This window comes from Coffea eugenioides, chromosome 2 (assembly GCF_003713205.1).
Source record: "Coffea eugenioides isolate CCC68of chromosome 2, Ceug_1.0, whole genome shotgun sequence".
NCBI lineage: Eukaryota > Viridiplantae > Streptophyta > Magnoliopsida > Gentianales > Rubiaceae > Coffea > Coffea eugenioides.
Genome location: NC_040036.1, coordinates 23,258,432 through 23,276,850, shown reverse-complemented (window position 1 = coordinate 23,276,850; position 18,419 = coordinate 23,258,432). Strand labels below are relative to the sequence as shown.

Here is an 18,419-nt window from a genome sequence, read left to right as displayed (position 1 = left end):
ATTTCCTTAACAGATTATTCCTATTTACTGCCTAATAAAACTACAAAAATAGAATGGCAAAGTTTTCGATGTATCTTTTTGTACCTTTTCATACTTAATATTTGAATTTGAATCATTGGGCATTTCTGGGCAATCTTGAAAATTACACCGCGCATCGCGCGGTGTTCTCCTCCTAGTTTTCCAAAAGAAAGGAACAAGCTAATGGCCCCAATTTTGTACGCTTTCCTGAGAACCAAATCTTCTTGAGTGCCATAGGTGGCTAAATAGAAGTTGGATATAATTTGAAACCTAAATAGGAGTCCCATCCTAAATTTCCTCTTAAATGAGATCTTAATTCTCAAAAGATAGGACAAGCTAATGGTCCCAATTTTGTACATTTTCCTGAAAACCGGCCTTGTTTGTATTGCATTTTCTAGGATTTTTTGTAGAAAAATTACTGTAGCGATTTGATGCATGCAAGGAAAAAAGGTAATAGGGAAATGTAATCACGAAAAATGACGCAAATTTTCGGCAAAAAATGGCTGTCCAAACGGGGCTTGCCATAGGTGGCTAAATAGAAGTTGGATATTATTTGAAACCTAAATAATAGTCCCATCCTAAATATCCTCTTAAATGAGTTCTTAATTCTCAAAAGAAGGGAACCAGCTAATGGACAAATTTCCTCTTAAATGAGATCTTAGTTCTCAAAAGACTACAACAAGCTAATGGTCCCAATTTTGTACATTTTCCTGAAAACCTTGAGTGCCATAGGTGGCTAAATAGAAGTTGGATATTATTTGAAACCTAAATAATAGTCCCATCCTAAATATCCTCTTAAATGAGTTCTTAATTCTCAAAAGAAGGGAACCAGCTAATGGACAAATTTCCTCTTAAATGAGATCTTAGTTCTCAAAAGACTACAACAAGCTAATGGTCCCAATTTTGTACATTTTCCTGAAAACCTAAACCTTCTTGAGTGCGTTAGGTCGCTAAATAGAAGTTTGATATTATTTGAAACCTAAATAGTAGTCCCATCCCACATTTCCTCTTAAATGAGTTCTTAATTCCCAACAAAAAAAGGAACAAGCTAATGGTCCAATTTTTGTGTACTTGCATCCTGTCCCATGCATGGCACAGGTTCATATTTCAACATTCAAATTGAAGAGTTAAAACTTAAAACAAAAGGAAAAATTCCTATAACTTGTAATTTAGTTTTATACTTTTAAAATATACTTACATTTTGTGTCTTCAAAATAAAAGCACTAGATTTAGTTATTTGTTATATAAAAAAATTTATAGTTGATTTAGTATTCATCCTCCAAATTGAAAAGTAAAATTTGAAGCCAAAGACAAAAAAAAACCCCTTAACCTGCAATTTGGTTTAACGTTTTTAGAACATATTTACCTTTCCCTCCCATAATATGAAAACTATATAAAACCAAGAACTTACCTTAATGGTTGCAAGTATCGACATCTAGAAATGTAAATAAAAGATTAATAATATCTTATAATACCCCTAACCATCACAAAAGAATATTAAAAAGATTTAGAATATAAAAATGACATAGTAGTGTTGCATATTTACATACAAAGAAATAATAAAAATGCACAAAATAATCAATAATACACAAAATAATTGTTAGTGGTTGGGTTTTACACTCTTATTCAAACCTAATATGGGCCAAATTTAGATCAAATATATACAATTGAGTAGATATAGTTTTACAGTCAAATGTTCTATACTTTTCTCTTAAATTATATTATTATTTATTTCTTTTATTTTTGGTAAGACTGGTTTCATTTTTATTATTACTTTTTTTTATCAAAAATAAAATTTTAAATAAAAAGTTTCTAGTTTGAATGGCCAGTAGGATTTTGTTTTACATTTAATGATTTTATAATTTAGAATAATACATTATTGATTGTCTAAATCCATGACTAATGAATATTATTTCTTTTTTTTTATATAGTTTGTCCTTTTAGTTAGGATTACCAAGTTGAACGGTAAACTATTGTTATTTGGTTTTTTTTTTTTTTTTACTTTTAGTTAGGACTGTCAATAGGATTAGGCTAGATTGAGTTCGACCTGTTTGGTCCAAAAAATGCTTACGAGTCTAAACTTTAATTGGGTTAGATAGAGTTTGGGCCTAAATATTAGGTCTGAACTAAATGTGAGCTGTGATTGGGTTATACTAGGCTAATGCCCGATTAAAATTTGATCTATATATGAGTATAATTATATATATATATATATATATATATGGAGAGGAGGGGGTTTGGAATAAACAAAAATTTGTCACTTTATATACTTCTTAAATTACCCTTGGTGATGAGACTACTAATATGTAATATGTATTTTTTTCATATTCTATTTTTCAACTTATTTAGTAAATCTTAATTTTATTAGCAACTACCAATTATGGTTATGAATAACTACCAAATAACTACTTTTTATAACTCTTATTTTGGTGAATTTTTTGCATATGTATTTTTTAAATATAAAACCAATTTTCTTGAAAATGAGTTCAATAAATATACTCAAAACATTTCACAAATATTTTTTCTATTAGTTGCATACATATTAGTGTGTGCCTTGAATAATAGTACATAAATGTTAATAATTTATATGTAAATTTGTATTAATTCACCGTTATAAAAATATATATTAAATATAATTCTGTATTTAATTATAAGTTTGGGTGAAACTCGATTTGAACTCAAAACTCATGTAATAGTGTGACGTGAACTTGTCCCTTTTTAGTATGAGTCCAAAACCCAAAAATCCATATAACTTGAGTTTGGGCTTACAAAAATCCAATTCAAAAAGTCGGATTGACACCCCTACTTTTAGTATAACTATTGATGTTTCATCTTTATTTATCTTCCAAGAAATAAAAAGTTCAAATAAAATTCCAATATTAGTGAAGCCAATTCTTATATTTTAAATTCAAAAGGTATGAAAGAATATTTAATAATCAAAAAATTTTCAAAAACTTTTGTTTTTAAAAATAGAGAGTTGAAAGCATTACGATTTGACTAGTTTTTTTCCAACAAACTAGTTGGAAAAAACCACTTCTACAATTTACATAGATATAGATTTTCCGAAATCTTCTTGAGTGCCATAGGCGGCTAAATAGTATTTGGATGTTATTTAAAACCTAAACAGTAGTCCCATCCTAAACCTCCTCTTAAATTCCAAGAAAAAAAAAGAGGGAACAAGCTAAAGGTCCCAATATTTTCCCGAAAACCTAAACCTTCTTGAGTGCCATAGGTAGCTAATAGTAGTTGGATATTATTTAAAACCTAAATATGGACTTGGTGTTTCTGTTAAAGACCATCAGGCGAATCCAATCACAATTCACAACACCGCCGTCTATTCCTTACTCCATTAGGAGCAATGCAGCAATGCTAGAAGCTTTTGCCATCAGAACTGCGCTTGTAAAGGCATTGGAGGACCGCTAGCTGGACGTCAATTTTGATCCTTTTAGAGTGCAAAAAATGTGATTGACAAAATCAAATATTGCACGGATATAGGTATGACTGATGTTACTGTAGTCATGATATCAGGTCTTTATATAATTAATTCCTTCTGGCGTTGTTCATTTTGCTTATTGAAAGAGATGAACAGCTTGTGTAGTCATGATTTTGCAAAAGCATAAACCTTTTTTTCAACAAACTACGTAGGTGGAATGATAGCTTCTCCACGTTGTTCACTAAAGCTACTGTATGAACAGTTAGCTACTGTATGAACAGTTAATATGTATTTACCCTTGTATTTTAATAATGAGGACTTTTTGACCGACAAAGTTAAAAAAAAAAAAAAAAAAAAATCCTCTGAGCTAGCAAGAAGAAAGGGAAGAGGAAGAGGGAGAAAATGAAAAAGTAGTTAGTCTTGGAATAGGGAGAAGTGCATTAAGTAAAGAAAACAAAAGCGCATGGGCCCAAATTCCGTCGTACTTAAGGCCAGTCTCGAGAGGAAGGAAATGGGAACTTAGGCGTAGCTACCATTTGCAACCTGGATTCCTAAGGGTAACAGTAAATAAGGCAAAAGAAATTCTCGGAGGATTCTCCAATTCGTTAATCCAGGTGTGAACGCATCAGATTCCTTGGAAGAAGCCCCCACCAGCCTAAAATTCCTCCAGATGGGATGGGCATTAGATATGTGTCTAGTGGTAGATTTTCGGATTCTCCTATATAAATACTCAGTCCCCTGGGCGTGTGCCCTCCACACTTCCTCATATCCATTCCCACATTTCAACCCTAAGAATCATCTCGCTTTCTCTTCTTTCTTGTGGTAGCCACACGCCACCACCAGAATCCATCATTTTGGACAGCCCACTTTCTTCTTGTAGTAAGACGATGAATCCCTCCTCCTTTGAGATTCAACAATCGACAACCCCATCTCAAACCTCGCAAAACGAGAGTAATATTAATGATCTGGAAGCACAAGTTGCTTCTACTCCAGATCTTGATCTTGTTCCGGTTGTCGATTATTCTAAAAGGGCTCAGTGGCTTAGAGCTGCTGTTCTAGGTGCAAATGACGGGTTACTCTCAACCGCATCTTTGATGATGGGGGTCGGAGCCGTCCGGCCCGATGTTAGGACCATGATCCTCACCGGAATAGCCGGGTTGGTGGCTGGTGCATGTAGCATGGCCCTCGGGGAATTTGTCTCCGTGTACTCGCAGTACGACATAGAACTGGCCCAAATGAAGAGAGAAAAAATTGCCAACACTATTGATAGAAACGAGTACGATGCCAAGAAAGAGGATTTGCCAAGCCCCCTGCAGGCGGCGGCTGCATCTGCCTTTGCTTTTGCCATGGGGGCAGTGGTGCCTTTGCTGGCTGCTGCTTTTGTGAAGAGCCATCACTTGCGGCTTGGATTGGTGGTAGCTGCTTCAAGCCTCGCACTCTTAGGGTTCGGAGGGCTGGGTGCCTTCCTGGGGAAGGCACCTTTAGTGAAGTCTTCATTGAGGGTGTTAGTTGGAGGATGGATGGCCATGGGAATCACCTTTGGTGTAACAAAGTTAATTGCCAAAACTGGAGTGTAATCATTATATTCAGATGCTGCTAGGCTTTGTCTTGCTTTTGAATATCAATTTGGCCATTAGCATAATTAGGCATGTATCTTTATTTGATCTCGAACCATCTTGTGTGATGATGCTCAAAAATATATGCCCAAAGGTATATGTTCCTTTGGTCCTCAATAGTGTATTTATTATGGTATAAAAAATCGGCCCTCAATATATGGCCCTCGTCCCAAATGCACCATCTCAACATTGTCCGCTGTTGCAAAGTTCTTTGCCTTATTGTTTTGTGGTATTGGGAATATTTGAGTTTGAACTACTTTGTCTGTCTCCTCCTGTCTCCCTCTCTTTTCTTTTAATTTCTATTTGAACCTCATGCCCTTTTTTGGGGAGAAAAGTGGAGGTGAATTAGAAAAATGACGAGGTAATAAATTAAATGTGAGTATGTACATCTGAATTGACTAAAATTTCGTGAGATTTGTGGATGGAGACGCATCTAAATATGTTGTTCTGAAAAAGAAATCCAAAAGTTAAATTTGAGTTTTTTTTTTTGAAAGAACTCCAAAAAATCATATACCATGGCTCACCAGTCACCAGAAAGTATGCCAAAAACCAAGACCAAAGACAAAACAGGCTGCTTTTAAATACAACAAACAAATTGAGGAAATAAAGTGGGCGATTTTCAGTGGCAGAAGGCTAGCTTCAAACAAAGTCCCATGCGAAATCACACAAGGATGAGATTCTGATAGTTAAAGTGACTCCCTTTCGGGTTACAACAGGATTTTATATATGCAAGGTATTACTAGCTGGGATCGAGTATTCTCTGGTCTAGCTAGCTAAATTTAATTCCACAAATCACTAGGGATTAAGGAGTTTCCATGATCTAGTTAAATACCTCGTCTGGATCTCCAGTTCAAGTTGATTAGTGATTAAGGAGTCGCTCGCTGTTGATCCCTTCTCGAGTCAGTTGTAACAGATCAAAAGTTATCCACCTGTTGCGGCCTCAAACCCGGATTACCAAAACCTCCTGGTTTAGTTGCATGTCAAATATTTGGCATGAAAAGAACCCAACAAAAAAAAAAAAAAAGTTATTGTTTCAGTGGTAATTGAATTTTGCTCGAATCCATTTACTGGAGTATTTGTTGAGTATAATTTTTTTTTTCAATCAAAAAAATAACAGGGAAATGATGGGACGTAAGAAGCACAGCAGGTGAAAGGGGATTTTGTGTATTAGATAATGAATGATTCATCGTTCACCGCTTACTACAATCACATAGAATAGAGAAGATGTATTCGTGAATATTTGAGTACACAAGAAGTTGGGTCATGCATGGCTGAATATCTGAGGTTTTGCCATAATTGTAGGACCTCCCCTCAGGTTCTGTTCTAACTTCTAACTTCTAATTATAATTAAACTTACCTCCCTTAAGCACATAAAATGACTGTAGTATCCTTTCCCGGAAAAGAAAAGGTAGATTATCGCAACGGATCTTCTGTCCCACGAGAGCAGATCCTCTGTCCAATATTTTGTGTCCAATTTCCTGTCCAATGTGAAACGACGTAGTTTCACTTATTATATCTGCTGATGTGGCAACTAAAAATAGGTGACTGTTTGACTGCCTTATAATTCTTTTTATTTTTTATTTTTTGGGTTTCCTTTATTTAGACAACTTTGTTACAATTCCCATCTTTTTTAAATATTCTTTTGTATTTGAAATCCTTAATACTTTGTTTTAAAAAAGATGAGAATTGTAACAAAGTTGTGTAAACAAAGGAAGCCCAAAAAAGAAGAAAGAAAAAGAAGTATAAGGCAGCCAAACAGTCACCTATTTTTAGTTGCCACATCAGCAGATATAATAAGTGAAACTACGTGGTTTCACATTGGACAGGAAATTGGACACAAAATATTGGACAGAGGATTTGCTCTCCTGTCCCACACCCTGTGACACTCTCTGTTCCATTTTTTATTATATTACTATTTTTCTTTCATAAATATCATGTTTTAATTTTTTTTTTGTTTTCTTAAGATTCAATAACTATTAATTGAGTAAAAAATAAATACAACAGTTTCAAAAAAGCAATATATAATAGAAAATTAAAAAAACAGCAGAAAATTCATTAAAAAATATCATTTTTTATGCATTTTGATTTTTTGAGTTTGTTAAATTTTGTGTATTACTCAATTAATAGTTATTGGATCTTAAGGAAACAAAAAAGAATTAAAACATGATGTTTATGAAAAAGAAATAACAATATAATAAAAAGTGGGACAGAGAGTGGCACAGGGTGTGAGACAGAAGATCCGTTGTGGTAAACTATGATCGGCTTTCCTTTTCCATCATCCAAGACCCATGGTCTCCCTCCCCACAATCCGATGAAGCCTATCTTTTATTAATCCCTAGTTTTATTAATCCGATTGCCATTATATATATATATAGTATATAATATGACAAGTGGTTTAATAATTTAATGTTATGGAATCATCAGCACATAACAAACCCCATGGCCCTGAACAGAAAAATGATACTCCACTAGCAGAATAAAATATTGGTTGGTGGATTATCCGATTTTTTAAATTTACTAGATAAGGAGGAGTGTGGCATCCACAGTTATTTTATATATGCATTTCCAAAGACAAAAAAGTTTTATCATTTACTAACGAACCTTGCTTTAAGTCGGGTAATGGCGTGCGTGTAACAGAAGATTGAATAATAAACAAACTCTTGCAATTCGTCTGAGTGGATTGATAAAACTGGGGATAAATAATTAAAAATGCTAGTAAATAAAGTACTGTACCATTAGAGAAAATAAGTTTTTTACTGCATAGGTCTGCGATTGGCTAAATCTGTGTACTAGTATAGTTTTAAGGGGACAAGATCGAGTTGACCTTAGAATTCTTTTTTTTTTTTTTTTCCTTGTAGCTAGATAATATATCAATTCAACGAGATTAATTTAACTCATGACATGGACCATTCCGATTCTGCTTGGAATAGCACTCAGAAAAGCAGGAAGCCAATAGTAAGTGTTTGCTTAGATGTGAACCCACCAGCTACTGTGAATTATTCGTTCAAAGCTGGCAACCAAAAGGGCCGGTCGATGTGGTGGAGGAAAGATTATTAAACCATTTAAAACTCTATCACTTCACCAGCCAGATAATACCGTAGAACTAGCAAATCCTCGTTACATGGGCTGACCACTGAATCACCAGGTGGCTCTCCTGTTTCTGAAAGTTTGCATGCACACCTATTACATGCATGACCCAAGTGGTTCAATTGCGGCACGCAATATAAAGAGTTTTCCATTAAATTTTACTGGTGTAAAACTTATGATGAAGACAATTCAAATTATCACGCTTAGCATCTAGTAATAATTTTTGAAGCCATTTGACATGAAATTTCTAAAAGTAATTAAATGAAGGCACATATGACCTTCCCAAGTTTAAACTTTAAAGGTGGTGCAAACTTGACCTTATAAATGGTTAATTTGATATTCCTATATTTGTTTAAGATCATTTACGTACAAAAATGATCCTCCCATGCATGCAAACAAAAAACGGCATATAACGTGGTAGAATAGAATGATAGATATGCTTGTACCCTTGCGTGCAGCTAGCGCGAATGTTTAATAGCAGTTGATATCCCATTACTATTTCTTACGGAACTCTTTGACCACAATCAGAGATGTGGATTTTGATGTTCTTGCAATTCTGTATCTGTTTTTGCCTTGGATTACTTGCGTGCATAGAAACGTGAAACGGACTCCCGCACCACCACATCTTTGTGTGCGTGTGTGTGTGGAGACAGAAGCAACCAAAAGACTCAACAGAACTCGTGTATTCAAGCGGTAACATATAACAAACCAACTATCTCTAGAGTAGTTAGTCACCGAGAAGAGTTTTAAAACTCCTCTTGAGTGTAGGTCAAGGGACCAAATATCTTGGCTTGTAGTTCTTTTTAAAATTTTATCAGCAAGTGCAGAAGCACACCATTTGGTTCGGTGGCGATTCAGTCTCCTCCGAGTTTCCCATTGACGCATTTGGGGCCACCAAAAAATTTTAAAAAAATAGTAACAAACAACATGGCGTGTTATTTGTTAATTGTGGTTAAAGACAAATGCTTGTATAAATAATTTGTGTTTTGCTCATGTTTGGAAATGCGTCTCAAATCCATTCTCCAAGCAAGTAGAATTTCTTGATTTTGTTTTCTTGTTGATTTGGTGTTTCTAATGAGAAAAGTTTACAATGCTTCAATCATCACATGGTGTGTTATAGTAACAGACAACATGGTGTGTTATTTGTTAATTGTGGTTAAAGACAAATGCTTGTATAAAGAATTTGTGTTTTGCTTGTGTTTGCAAATGCGTCTCAAATCCATTCTCCAAGCAAGTAGAATTTCTTGATTTTGTTTTCTTGTTGATTTGGTGTTTCTAATGAGAAAAGTTTACCATGCTTCAATCATGACATTTGGAACTTAATAACACGATGATTTGAAAGGCTAAGCATCATACTTAAATAAGTTTATGATGATTTGAAAGATAAATGTATAAGTTTATGGTATACTTAAATAAGTAATCGAAGGTAAGTATTAATTTTGCTTCACTGTTTCATAAATGGCATTCGTGCTATCATTTTTATTGGTATATGATTTTCATTTATTATACTATATGATGGGGAAAAAATACTAGTGGGAGTATCTTTATAAAAAATTATAGTGTGATTAACATTTCCCTAATGAAATAGTAATATATTCTATAGAAGGTTTTGAAAGGGCAGAAAGAGAAAGAAGAGGGGGAGATGTGATAGAGACGTGAAAAATCCAACATGAGAAGGGTAGGGAGCACCCCAGAATCAGGTGAGCAATTTGTTCCCTGTCTTAATTAAAGTGTTATTAGCGGAGGGATTCTCTTCCTTCTCTCTAGGTTTTCTCCTCTACCCTTCCTCCTCCATAGGAGGGAGATCTTAGCCTTAAACCAAGGTCTCCCTTCCTCTTCCTTTGTCCTTTGCTCTTCTATCCATTTAATAAAATCTCTCCTAGGTTATCTTAGTGAGAGTTTTCTTCTCTCCTAAATTATCTTAGTGAGAATTTTATTTAGTTTTGTTCTTTACTTTTTCAGATCTTGGAGTTTTTTTAGATCTAGGGAGAATTGGAGTTTTGGTCCCCAATTTATTACCAACGCGCGAAACTAGTCCCCAATTGATTGCACATAACAAATGTGGTCCCCAATCTATTCAATTTTGCTCAAAAGTGGACAATTGACGGGTTTTCATAATTTTTTGACGGAAATAAGTCACGTGAGAGCATGTGCCCATACTTAAAATCCTTTTTTCATTTTTTTAAGCGGGAAAACACATAAAAAACTATTTCCTGCTTTATGGTGCCCTCATTCCTAATTAGCAAAGACAAAACTCAATTAGCAAATGGAGTTAATTATATTAATTAGTGATAAGGACGCCAGGCTCCACCTGAGCGACCCATTCCTTGGGCTCGTCTTCTTCCATAAACACAACCGACTCTGTCCGGCCGCTGACGGAGGCGGGCGTGGTTTCGCCGCTGGAAAACACTTTCAATCTGGATTCCATTTCCCTCCCCCAGGGCCGCCTTGGCGTAGAATTGGAGCTACCAGCAGCAGCAGCAGCAGCAGCTCTAGCGTAGGAGAAATGATAGCGGCCAGAGACAGAGCCGGGTTCCGAATCGGCGTAGTCATCCCCGCAGTTATTGTGGTGATTGGAAGAGCCAGAACAGGGCTTGCAGTTCTTGTACGTACCCGAAGCCTTCATTGCAATGTCCTTGATCTAAAACACAATAATAATGCCTAATGATCAACAAATGTAAAACTGGAATGAAAATATTACTCCGTAGAGAATTATGTAGCAGAATGAAAAGGGCAGAGTAATGGATGGACATCAGACTACAGTACTTGAGAAGTGAGGGCTTTGATGGCTTGTCTAGTGGAAGGAGTGGAAATAGCGGCGGCGGCGGCGTCGTCGTCATCATCATGTTGGGGTTGGGGAAGAGATGCGGCATTGAGGTGTTGCTTAGAGCAAGCTATACAAGTCAACATTATTTGCTGCTTGACTGGACCAGAGCTGCGCGCCGAGGAATTGAGAATGTAGAATAGTTTTGCCTTTTGGCTGTGGGATCTCCGCTAGTAAATCAAAGTTTAGCTTTTGCCCCCGGGGTACCGGGGAAAAAGTGGGTCAGCAAATCAATGGAGGAGTACATGTACTCGGGAATTTGATGAGGGCATGATCAAGTGCGAAGAAAAAATGAGGAGGACGACTCAACTTATGTTATGAAGCATGAAGGGTCGGTTCAAAAAATTGCAGTAGAAGTTGGAGAAGGAGAAGGTTGGAGGGAGAGAGAGAGAGAGAGGTAAGCGCGCGTTAGCTTCATTTGCAGCAGGATTACTTTTTGTCTACTTTAGTACACGTACTTTTTTGTCCTTCCATTTATTATTCCTTCCATTTGTCTGTCTATTTTTTGTCTATAATAATAAATAAGGCAATAAAAGAAGAAGAGAATGTGAAAGGGAAAACAAAGAAGAGCGAAGATGCAGAGAGAGAGAGAGAGAGACTAGTGTGAAAGAAAAGCTGTTGAGATTTGTGGGGTTTTCATTGCTCTCTCCATGTGGTACTAGTGCATACAGTAGGGAGCATTTCTGCAAGGAAAAGATCATAAGAGAGGCGGGCAACGGGTTCTGCTGCAACCTGCAAGTTTCGAGTTTTTCCCGTCCGTCTTTGTCACATTTTGGGTTTAAGTTTCGGAGGGAAACACTTCACAACCTCGTGGGGGCATGGCCTCATCTGGTTTTTTGTTCTCGTTTCTGGAGCCTGAAGAGAAGAAGGGGGGACAATTAGTGTGTTTTGTCTTTGCTAATTAGGAATGGGAGCACCAGAAAGCAGGATATAGTTTTTTATGAGTTTTTCCGCTTAAAAAAATGAAAAAAGGATTTTAAGTACAGGCACATGCTTTCCGTCACTTATTTCCGTCAAAAAATGATGAAAACCCGTCAATCGTCCACTTTTGAGCAAAATTGAATAGATTAGGGATCACATTTGTTATGTGCAATCGATTGGGGACTAGTTTCGCGCGTTGGTAATAAATTGGGGACCAAAACTATAATTCTCCCTTAGATCTATATGTTAGATCTACAATATTTTCAGTCTTCTCATCAGATCTCACTTTCAGTTTTGAACTTGAACCAGTTGGATAGCAGATCTGAGAGAATATTTCAGATTTGGATCAATCTCGGCAGATCTCACCATCTTTATTGGACCTTACAACTGTTGATTAGCAGATCTGACGATTACAGCATGCACAAAGAGAACTGCAGCGACTTTTTCTATGATGAAATGTTTTTCAAATTTATGGTACTTTTTAGATCTGTTCTTAATTTCTCAAATCTTATGTATTTGTTAAATTACAGATATATAATTTTAGTGCATGTTTATCTGCCATCAGGGCAGCGATGTATCTCAATTGTGCTGGACGATTTCCAGTAATCCTTTAATGAAATATGTTTTATTATCAAAAAAAAAAATTAAAGTGTTATTCAACATTTTCCTGCTGCCTCTCTGGTCATCCTTAGTGCACCCAACCGAATGCAGCATAATATGACTGTCGGGAAATGACAAATGTGGCATTTGAATACGTCCCTCCCTCCATCGCTGCCAGTTGCGCAATTTTGATAGGGGCGGAGTTGAACTCTTGATGATGTCCCATCTACTCCACGTCCATAAAATTAATGGGCTCTACTAATTGACTGGCCAATTGATTCAAGCCAACAAAATGAAAGATAGATCATCCCTGAATTTTGTATCATCAAACATTCATAAATCATAACAAGACCTCAACTTAATTAATTGAATCCTTCTACTAAAATTATAGGGCAACATGGAGCCGCTTAATCATCAATCTCCGAGGTAGTTTCGTTCCAATTTTATTGGATGTCCCCGAAGGGACTTTTCTGGGATAGAATGGTTTACATATTTTTGAATAAATTTTAGAAAAACAGGCTCCAGTACTTTTTGAAATGTAGAGTAAAATTACGTAAAATAAAAATTTTGATTGAGTAATGTATTCATTAAATATTACAAAAAGTTTTGAAAAAAAGAATCTAGCAATTCAAACAATATAGCAGTGGCCTTAAATCTTAATGAATCTCCTCACTACTGTATTGTGTTCAAGGAAATAAAAAGGTGATTTACCAAAATCAATCTCGGATGAAAAGTACTGGTATAAAAGTCCTCGCCGTTCAAATTTAACCACCGGTTTCATTTCTTAAACCCTCATAAACCCCTCCGCAAAACGCCACGCCCAGCGGCCAACGCCACCAAAACGAGCCTTCCCCCCCACCGGCACCACTCCAAACCCTAAACAAATTCTTTGCAAATTCGGCTCCAAAACTGTACCCAAAATGCCAAATTCTGCTCGTCCACCACCTCCCCTGACCCCTACCCACTCCCCCTCCCAAAAGCGCCTCCTCGCCGCCCAAAAACCCAAACATACTCCATTACCGAATTCTGCCCAAGTCCATTTGCCCCAGAATGATAAGAAAACCCGGGACCTCCCAAATTTGTCTGACTGCCATGGCTGTGGCCTCCGGATCGATTATAGTAACCCCAAGCTACGCCTTCAACCCCTGGACAGCTTTTGGAGGATTGTTCTTCTCTGCAAGAAATGCATCAAGCAGGTAACTTCTGGCCAAATATGTCTCTACTGTTTCAAAGATATCGCAAATCCTTCTTCTGATTGCCTTGTTTGTCGTGATTGTGACCGCCTAATTCACAAGGACTGTGTTAGTAAATTTGGTAATTCGACCCCCTGGTCTTTTTGCACTAGGGATTTAGGGTTTTCAGTGTGTATTGATTGTTGGGTGCCAGAATTGCTGAAAAATTCAGTTAGGGTTCGTAAGAAGAAGAATGAAAATGGTGATTCTGGGAGTTCAGGGCGGGCTCAGAATGCTGATAGGTCTTTAGAGGAGACGGTTAAGGATGCACATTGTTCGGTGGAAAAGAAGGTTGCCTTGGCTGTGAAGGCGAAGGAAAAGGCTCTAAGAAAGGCTGTGGTTGCAAAGAATGCGGTGGAGTTGGCAAGCAATGCTTTGGACTTGGCTGTGAAGAAGGATGGCATTGGTAAGACGATAAGTGAGGGTTTAATGGGAAATGCTAGCCATGAAGGTAGTGGCGTTAGTGATGTGACTAGGGTGGTGGATGATGCAGAATTGGCATTTCGGTTGCACCGTGCCATGAATAGTTCGCCAAGGATATCAAAGCACACATGCTCAGTAAATTTGAGCTGCTCAGATGTTTTAAAGAAGAATGGTTCGAATGGTATTTCACCAAATTGGATGGACTCAGGTAGTCATGAAGGTGGTAAGGCAGGGGGTTGCACCAATTCTAAGCTAGATGAAGTTCAGGAGAGAAGTATTAGTGAGACTTCAGCTTATGTAGAGTCGAAAGAGGGTGGTTCTGTCCTTGCTTCTGGTAGTTTAAAGCCTGTACTAAAGACTTATTCACGAAACAATTTGAAGAGAAATGAATGCTTTAGAAATGGTGAGGTTGGTGATACTATGTCTGTTGGTGTTATTAAACCGGTACTAAAGACTTATAGAAGGAATAATTTGAAGAGGAGAGAATGCTTAGAAAATGGTGAGATTGGGGATGCGGTTACATCTGCTGTTGTTAAACCGGTGCTGAGAACTTATACAAGGAACGTCTTGAAGAGGAAGGAGTGCTTAGGAAATGGTGAGGTTGGTGATCTTGGAACTTGTACCATCAAGGATGATACTAGAATCGTATCTGAATCTCAATGTTGTCTGCAAGATGAAGTTAAGATGGAATTACCTGTTGACAGTGCTTGGAATTTCAGCCCAGAGCAGTCAAGTGGTGATATTATACAGCAAGAAGGGAGTGCCAATGCAAAGCCTGAGGAGTGTTTATTAGAGTATAACAAGAGGATAAGAGGTTCAAGTCAAGGCTTACAGACTGATGCCTCTTCTTACTGCATAGCTTTTAATAAAGAAAATCAGGCTTCTGCTCCGAGATTGGCTTATTGCTCAGCCGAATGTAGCGGGTTGTCTGATGCTTCATTGCATTCCTGTGTTGTTAATCTGCAGGGTTGTGCTTCTGTAGTTGGTTCATCCCAAGAAGGGATCTGAATTGTACAGGTAAAAAGAGATTCTACAACTTCACTTAAGTTTATTGTTAGTGATGGAGTTTTGGAAACTATATGCGTCAAAATTGTTTTTGTGACTTATTCTTTGGTTGTTTATTGCATGATGATCTCACGTGCTGTTCTCAACTTATAATTGATTGCTCCTTTTCCTCTTCTTTGAGTGATTGGCTGTTGGTGGGCAAACATCTTGATGACGAATTGCCCTGCATAATGATAGACGAGTGCCTCTTTAGCTCACCAACCGTAAAACATAATTTTCATTTCGTGCCCACTCTATAGCGTTATGCTTTATAGATTACTCTACTGCTATTCATGCCAACTTCTTCCGCTGATGAGTAAATGTATATTGGTTTGATGTTCCATTTACTCATGCCCACATGCAATTGCCTACCTTGGTATTTGATGGTCATTTTTGTTATTGTATCTTCAAATCCATTCATTGCATCAAAAGCACAATATGAAACCTCAAGTCTTTGTACATACTTACTTTTTTCTTGATGGTTATGGTGTTGCTTAGAAGGTTAAATATCGACAAAATACAAACATTCATATGCACATACTTCCATACGTATTTATATGTATGTAACATACATGTATATAGGTACATATGTGTTGTATATTTTCATTTGTCTGATACTGGTATGTAATTTGTACCATGTGCTGATATTTCTGAAATAGTTTTTACGTATTCAAGTTGCTTCAACGTTTAAGTGGAAAGAATTAGCATATGGTATTGAGTTTTTGTGTTTGTGAAACTGAAGTTACTCATCATGGTCTTAGCGATACATGGAGTGATTTGTTTGTGGCTGACCAAAAATTCTGTGTGTTGATGAGGGAAAGAGAAGCATTCTATCAACAAAGTATTAGCACAGGCAATACCATATCAATGTCTAAGGTGCCCTATATCAGTGCATACTGATCTTATTTGCCTAATTGATGTCCATTTTTACTTGACTGATGTGCTCTATCTGCCTTTCCTTGGGGCCATTCGGGCATCATTCTTGATCTTTTCCATTAATCATTCTTGGTTGCATAAGATGGGTATTCTTTAAGTGAAAACTGATTTTTAAGTAATAAAAGTTGAATAAAATGTTTGTGGCCAACATGTTTGTTGTGGTCCACCTTTTTGGTCACTTGAAACTGAATTGGCACTATTTCCCTTGACCTCCCTCGATTTGCTTGTTGTCTGTATACTTCTTTCAACATTTAAAGTTTCTGCATTATAGTGATTGAGGGCATCGAGAAGTTAATAAGTCAAGGGATCTAGTATGTCTCCTCAACTTCTCTTTTATTCTGCTTTCTTCAACATGGTATTATTTAGTCTCTGTTGCAGTTTTATTTCTACTGGCAGTAGTGAGCAAATGGACTCATTGCCTCTTTTAAATGTTGCAGGAATTTTAATATAATCTTTCTATGAGAGAGAGAACGGCAGCAACTTAGGACAATAATAGAATAGAGAAGATGCTTCAGAAGGTCACCGCTTGTGATTTTCCTAAACTTTGAGTGTCTTTGGAAGTGATACCAAGATACTTGTAGAAGGAGATAGAAAGCGTCCTGATCCACCCAATTAGCAAAGAGTTGTAAATACATTTTATTCCTATGGTAAGAGGTGGATACCTTCATGACCAGTATTTTTATCAAGTAGGTGACAGTTTGCAGGAGTTCAAGATATGTGTAATTTGTAATTTCTTTTTAATTTTAGATCAATTGACTCATGGATGTGGTGTAGATCCCATAATGCATCGAATAAATGTTGCAATCTTGCCCTCCTTTGTAATATGCCGGCATAGTGAGCTATATATTTAGCATATATCTGCCCTATTTTTTCCCTGGGACTGTATAATTGTCAATCAATTCCAGAAGTATTCTCCTCTGAACTAATGGTCACACGGCATAAGTTGCTGCGAATTCGTGTTTGGGGGTCGAATATTTCCCTTGAATGAGAGCGGATTGGCTTAAATGGTAAAGCCACTCTTGCCTTAAGCTACATGCCAGGTTCTGACTCCTATAGTTGCCAATGCAGCATTCAACTCCACCTTCCTTATAGAATTTTCTTGTGTGCTTGGAAAAAATTAATTTGGGGGGTTTTGCATTTCAGTCTTCTCGATCCTAACAATTACTTCATGCATCAATTCAGGATGGGACTAGGGAGAGATATCAATCAAGAAGTGATGATAATATGAACCTTGAGATTTTAAGTGGAACACAAAGTCACTCTCAATGCTTATATTTAAAGTTGCAGCACATGTTCTTGTTTCAGTGCCTGCCTTCTAAGTGATCTCGGGTATAATTACACATTCTATCAGTACGCTCAGAGGCTCTTAACTCTTTGAGTCTCTTACATCCTCCGGAGCACTCTGGTTTATCCAGCGGCATCATACTTGGTAAGACAACTTAGGCGTTCAGTACCCCAAAGAAAAGAAAAGAAACAAAAAACTTAGGCTTCTTTACAAGGGAAAGAGTGAAGATAAACTCCCTGGTAATTGGAAGGAGAACAACATCACCATGAGTTCTACTGCTCGAGTGGAATAAACAAAATAAAGTATAATATGGAAAAAGAAACCGCCATTAACTTTCACTGGATTGGGGAGGGATTTTCATGTGTGGATTCCACACTTCTTTAGATATAATAATGATTTTTCTTGAACTTTTTGTGTGGCATGCACACTCCTGAATTACATAATATATCCTGTTCTTGACAAGTATTTGGCTTGTCTAAATGCTATCCCACTTGGAGGCCAATTGCACAAGAATTTCTTTGTTTTCTCATTGTGAATATGTCATAGAAGAAGATGTCCCTGTGGTCCAATGCTTCTAGATGTAGTAGACGCACGTAGTCATCAATTCACCATAGTCATCTTCTGCAACATTGTTGTGTGGAAAGGTTGGTTGAGCCATATCTGGAAGAGATTACCAGCTAGTATAACTACAAGCAGTTTGGGCCTCTATCAAATGTGGATTAGCTATGTGGAAATCTTTTCACAGGATTTAAGCTGCGGTACTATGTAGAACTAAATTTACAAATAGAACTTTGAAAAATGGGGTTTACTTATTGCAAAGGAAGTAAGGAATTGCCGTTTGAAAAATGGGTAAAGAGAGGAGCGGGGGATGTGAAATTGGCAGAGATATCTTGATATTTAATCTGCGCATTTGGTCAGGCCTAAAAACTAGACCGAACAGAAACATCGATTAGTCCACAGTTAAGATTTGAATTTTACTCTTTGTTTCATACTTTAGGGC

The 18,419-nt window shown here is 36.9% G+C and overlaps 3 protein-coding genes across 4 annotated transcripts; 2 read left to right on the top strand and 1 right to left on the bottom strand.

The window, feature by feature from the left end:
• The first annotated feature begins 4,225 nt into the window (after nucleotides 1-4,225).
• Nucleotides 4,226-5,235, top strand: LOC113763622 (vacuolar iron transporter homolog 4-like). Its single transcript, XM_027307494.1, has one exon. It carries the CDS (start codon nucleotides 4,339-4,341, stop codon nucleotides 5,026-5,028), a length of 690 nt encoding a protein of 229 aa, XP_027163295.1. The 5' UTR covers nucleotides 4,226-4,338; the 3' UTR covers nucleotides 5,029-5,235.
• A 5,200-nt stretch (nucleotides 5,236-10,435) lies between these two features.
• On the bottom strand, nucleotides 10,436-11,064 carry LOC113759272 (protein Brevis radix-like 3). The gene is made up of 2 exons (XM_027301837.1): nucleotides 10,921-11,064; nucleotides 10,436-10,795 (listed from the first exon to the last, which is right to left on the bottom strand). The coding sequence occupies exons 1-2, from the start codon at nucleotides 11,062-11,064 to the stop codon at nucleotides 10,436-10,438; spliced, it is 504 nt and encodes a 167-aa protein (XP_027157638.1).
• A 2,237-nt stretch (nucleotides 11,065-13,301) lies between these two features.
• LOC113760591 lies at nucleotides 13,302-17,005 on the top strand. Of its 2 annotated transcripts, XM_027303234.1 has the most exons (3): nucleotides 13,302-13,695; nucleotides 13,795-15,171; nucleotides 16,572-17,005. In XM_027303234.1, the coding sequence occupies exons 1-2, from the start codon at nucleotides 13,420-13,422 to the stop codon at nucleotides 15,160-15,162; spliced, it is 1,644 nt and encodes a 547-aa protein (XP_027159035.1). In that variant the 5' UTR covers nucleotides 13,302-13,419; the 3' UTR covers nucleotides 15,163-15,171; nucleotides 16,572-17,005. The 2 variants fall into 2 exon arrangements, with proteins under 2 accessions (XP_027159035.1, XP_027159033.1); XM_027303232.1 differs by having other exon boundaries at nucleotides 13,302-15,171.
• Nucleotides 17,006-18,419: the final 1,414 nt, after the last annotated feature.